The following is a 4,205-nucleotide window of genomic DNA, read 5'->3' as shown; positions in this document are numbered from 1 at the left end:
TGTGTTTCTCAGGCCCTCTCAGCTACTGTTACTTGTAACCAAACTCTTGATTACACAGATGGGTTGCATTTGATTGACTGGTGCTAAAGCCTACAGTACGGTATAGTATTAGAACAGTGCATGAACAATAACAATTGCAGTGAGAGTTCAGCACTTCAATTTAACATCTTCTAGAGTGTATTTGGTCCCAGTGTTGAATTAACACTACACTTTTTACTGAGTATTAACGAAGACAGACTCCTCCAAACAACATTTTTACACACAGCGTTTTAAAAAATAATGTAAAAAAATGTACATATTGTATATGGAGCGTGAAATCCCGGTTGATGTGTACTTTTTTTCCTTTGCTGAAAAAAAGCTTATTTTATGTACAGCATTATTCTGGATGTGGCTATTGGTGCTAACATCTTGTTCAAACATCCGCCATGACAGATTCCCCCAACAAAAACAACCTTCTGTCAAAGCACGTCGAGTTGTCCTGAATATGAACTTACCCGAGCAAAATTGTATGCGAATGCGTTGAGCCCATACAGTACGTGTGGTGACATTTGTTATGCCTCCATAACTCCAGTTCAGATGAGCCATGCCACAACAAATCACTCGCTTGTTTTGATCTTTTTTTTTCACCTCGCACTGTTTCTCTCACCTCACTCTGACCTGTGTGTGTTCTCTTGTGTTCTTCTCTCCTTTCCAGGGAGTGAGTGAGTTTGTGTGAGAGAGAGAGAAAGAGAGAGAGAGAGAGAGAGAGAGAGAGAGGGAGAGAAGGAGAGAGAGAAGGAGAGATCTGGGGATGAATCAGATGAACAACAAACCCTACCAGTCCCTCTCCAGGGCTCGTCCAGACATGGAGCTACGCTACTCCAGCTCCTCGGAGGAGAGCGAGGAGGGAGGCGGAGCCAACCACCTGCAGCAGTCCTCCTACGGCAGCCACGCCCCCCACGCCCCTCACGCCCCCCACGCCACGCACGTTGGCAGCCACGAATACAGCATCGACCGCCGCCTCAACTACAACAGCCACCGCGTCAAGAGGAAAACTAGCCAGCCGCCCAGCACAGGTAATACACACACAGAGACACACAGACACACACACACAGACACAGACACAGACACAGACACACACACACACACACACACACACACACACACACACACACACACACACACACGCGCGCACGTAGGCGCACACACACACACACGCGCGCGCGCACACAACTACAACAGACACATCATCAAGAGCCATCAAAAACCAGCCAGGAGCCCAGCACAGGTAGTAAACACACACACGCGCGAACACACACACACACACACACGCACGCACGCACACACACACACACACACACACACACACACACACGCACGCACACACACACACCACACACACACGCACACACACACACAGACACACACACACACACACACACACACACACACATACACACACACACACACACACACACACACACACACACACACACACACACACACACACACACACACAAACACACAAACACACACTACAATAGCCACTGCGTCAAGAAGAAGACAGCAGCCCAGCACAGGTGAATATACACACAGTCTCACACACACACACACACGTACACACACGTGACTAGCAAAATATGCATACACACATGCACAGACAAGGCTGTAGGCTCATTTATAGTCAAAGAGTGTGTGACCATATCTGCAGGCTTTTAACCTCATTTTATTTAGCGGACAGACAGTTGTGTTTAATTCATATCATTTTTATGTCGAGCGTCTGGACTATTAATTGCTCTTTATGGTTATTCAAGTTCAGCCGTACAATAACATTAACAGAAAAGGGCAGACCCTGTTGGACAAGTAATTTCTTCAGCAGACAGGAGAGATAAGTAATAATAAGTTTTATGAAGTTCAAAACTCATATCCTGTCCTGTTCACACATGACCTTTCCTAAAAGTAGTTGAAGGTATTAGACATCCTACACTGATTGGCACCCTGGGCACCCCCTAACACCCAGCACAGGGTTGCCTTATTTGGGAGGTTTCCTGTCCAGTCGGGATGTTTGGGATCATCATCTGTGGGTAAAAAGATTTTTTTAGGGCAGGTTTTACTGTAGAGTTATATCCATAGAAATCAATGGAGTTTTATTCAAATTGGGGACAGGTGGAATTTGGGCATTTATTGGGCTATAGCAGAGCTTCGTTGCAAAATAGCGAATATCCATTTTGGAATATTTTGGGAAATTGCGTTCTCAAAATATTTGAATGGCAAGAATTCACATATAGATGATTGGACGTCTGAACAGTCATTTTCAATGATAAAATACAGAAGCCAAAACGCGACACTCATGTCATTTTGCAACGAAACTCTTCGCTTTCCACATATGGCAACCTTGACCTCCAACCTTTGGGAAAAAAAAAAAACGCCACTAATAACATGTTAATAACACTAGTGCAGTAATAATGTGGTAATACCATAGTAGTAGCATTAACAACCTCTGGTTGAAGGCACAGACAGGGAATAAGTTATTTTCCAAACGCAGTGCTCTCCGGTTTGGTGGGTCTCTGAAGTGTCAAAACAATCTATGAAATAGATCACACTCAAGTTTGTGTTTGTCTTTTTTGTTTAGCCTGTGAAGGTACAGACAGAGCATGGCTGGATGTTTTGTCCATTGTTTGGGAAATCTGGTGAGCTTCAGGCATAGCGTGATAGCCCCAAGGCCAAAATGTCGTGATGCATCTGTCTTGATGTCTAAGCAGGATGCGCCAAGTGCCAAAATGATGCAATGCACTGGGTATCATTTCCTAGCAACTATCTTGTGTTTGTTATGTGTGCATGACCACACACCCGCACACCACGTGCACGCACACATGCACGCATGCACGCACACACGCACGCATGCACGCACGCACGCACGCACGCACGCACGCACGCACGCACGCACGCACGCACGCACGCACGCACACGCACAGAAACACAGAAAAACACAGACAGACTTCAGACACGCACTGAGATTATTGACACAGAGACTGCAGACATCAGAAACACACACACACACAGAAACACAAACACAGACTTCAGACAGAGACTCAACGTCTGATGTGGACACTGAGGCCTAGTCAGACGGTCAGATGTGGAAGCTGCAAGCAAAAGCTTTTTGAGGTCGATATCAGTAGTGCCATCGTCGCTTTAGTAGCTAATTATCAAGTCAAAAAGGAAGGATTTCTCTGTGTGTTTTGTTTTGTGATGATACTTTATACGCCTGTAGTTATTATTGCATAGAGTTTTGTTGTGTGCCCGTCCTTCAGTGTGACCATGACAATAGCTGTCCGTGTCATGCTCGTCCAGTCTCCCCCCAGGCCATCCATCAAGAGATGTCAGCTCCTGTCCCCTAGTCACTTGCCTCAGCACTTATGTCATTGTGTCATTTTAGGCAATCATATAACGTGTGATAACTTAAGTGGAACAACCGTGGAGTTTTTTTTTGCTTTGTTTTTTTTTGACGTTGTTTGACCCAGATGCCATCCTGGGTCATAGGCAATGGGCAAATTGCCCCATTTATGGTGTATTAGTGCGATATACTACGACACGACCAAATTTAACCATTTTAACGAAACCTGGGATAACTTTAGTGGGAACATCAGTTGAATTGTTTTGAAACATTCAAGCTGTGTCGTGTTTTTTTTAATATACAGTATATTTTATGGGGTTTTTGCCTTTGATGGATAGGAGAGTGAAAACCTGGCAGGGAACAAGTGGGAGAGATAGGGAGAGAGAGATAGGGAGAGAGAGAGAGAGAGAGAGAGAGAGAGAGAGAGAGAGAGAGAGAGAGAGAGAGAGAGAGAGAGAGAGAGAGAGAGAGAGAGAGAGAGAGAGAGGGAGAGAGAGAGATGGGTTAGGGTTGGTAAATTAGGTTCGTAGCTGGGTCTCAATGGTTAGGGAGCCTTTTTTATGGATGGGTGCACTAGCGTGCTGTGCCAGAATTGTTTTGAAGCATTTCAGGCTGTCAGGTGCACAATCCAGAAGACAATAAAACAGAGCTGATAGACAAAGTTGTTATACGAAAAAAAGAGATTGTTTTCTCAAGTGCCTCTCATTATATTCAGAATATAATACATCATGACGGAGTACATTGCAGCAAAATAATGTGCTAAACAGTATATTTAATAAAATTAAGCAAAATTGAATTTGCATAACAAGTAGTTTTTGTACAGGAAGAGTTC

At 44.5% G+C, this 4,205-nt stretch overlaps 1 protein-coding gene across 1 annotated transcript in view; it reads left to right on the top strand.

Moving 5' to 3' along the window:
• Positions 1-790: 790 nt before the first annotated feature.
• Positions 791-4,205, top strand: part of tenm1 (teneurin transmembrane protein 1) — a 299,549-nt gene continuing 296,134 nt past the window's right edge. Inside the window, exon 1 of the mRNA XM_063202269.1 lies at positions 791-1,055. Within this exon, the coding sequence (XP_063058339.1) occupies positions 791-1,055 (265 nt within the window). The remainder of the gene's footprint in view (positions 1,056-4,205) is intronic.

This window comes from Engraulis encrasicolus, chromosome 7 (genome assembly GCF_034702125.1).
Source record: "Engraulis encrasicolus isolate BLACKSEA-1 chromosome 7, IST_EnEncr_1.0, whole genome shotgun sequence".
NCBI lineage: Eukaryota > Metazoa > Chordata > Actinopteri > Clupeiformes > Engraulidae > Engraulis > Engraulis encrasicolus.
Note: the sequence above shows the minus strand (reverse complement) of the source record. Positions and strands in the feature narration are given on the sequence as shown.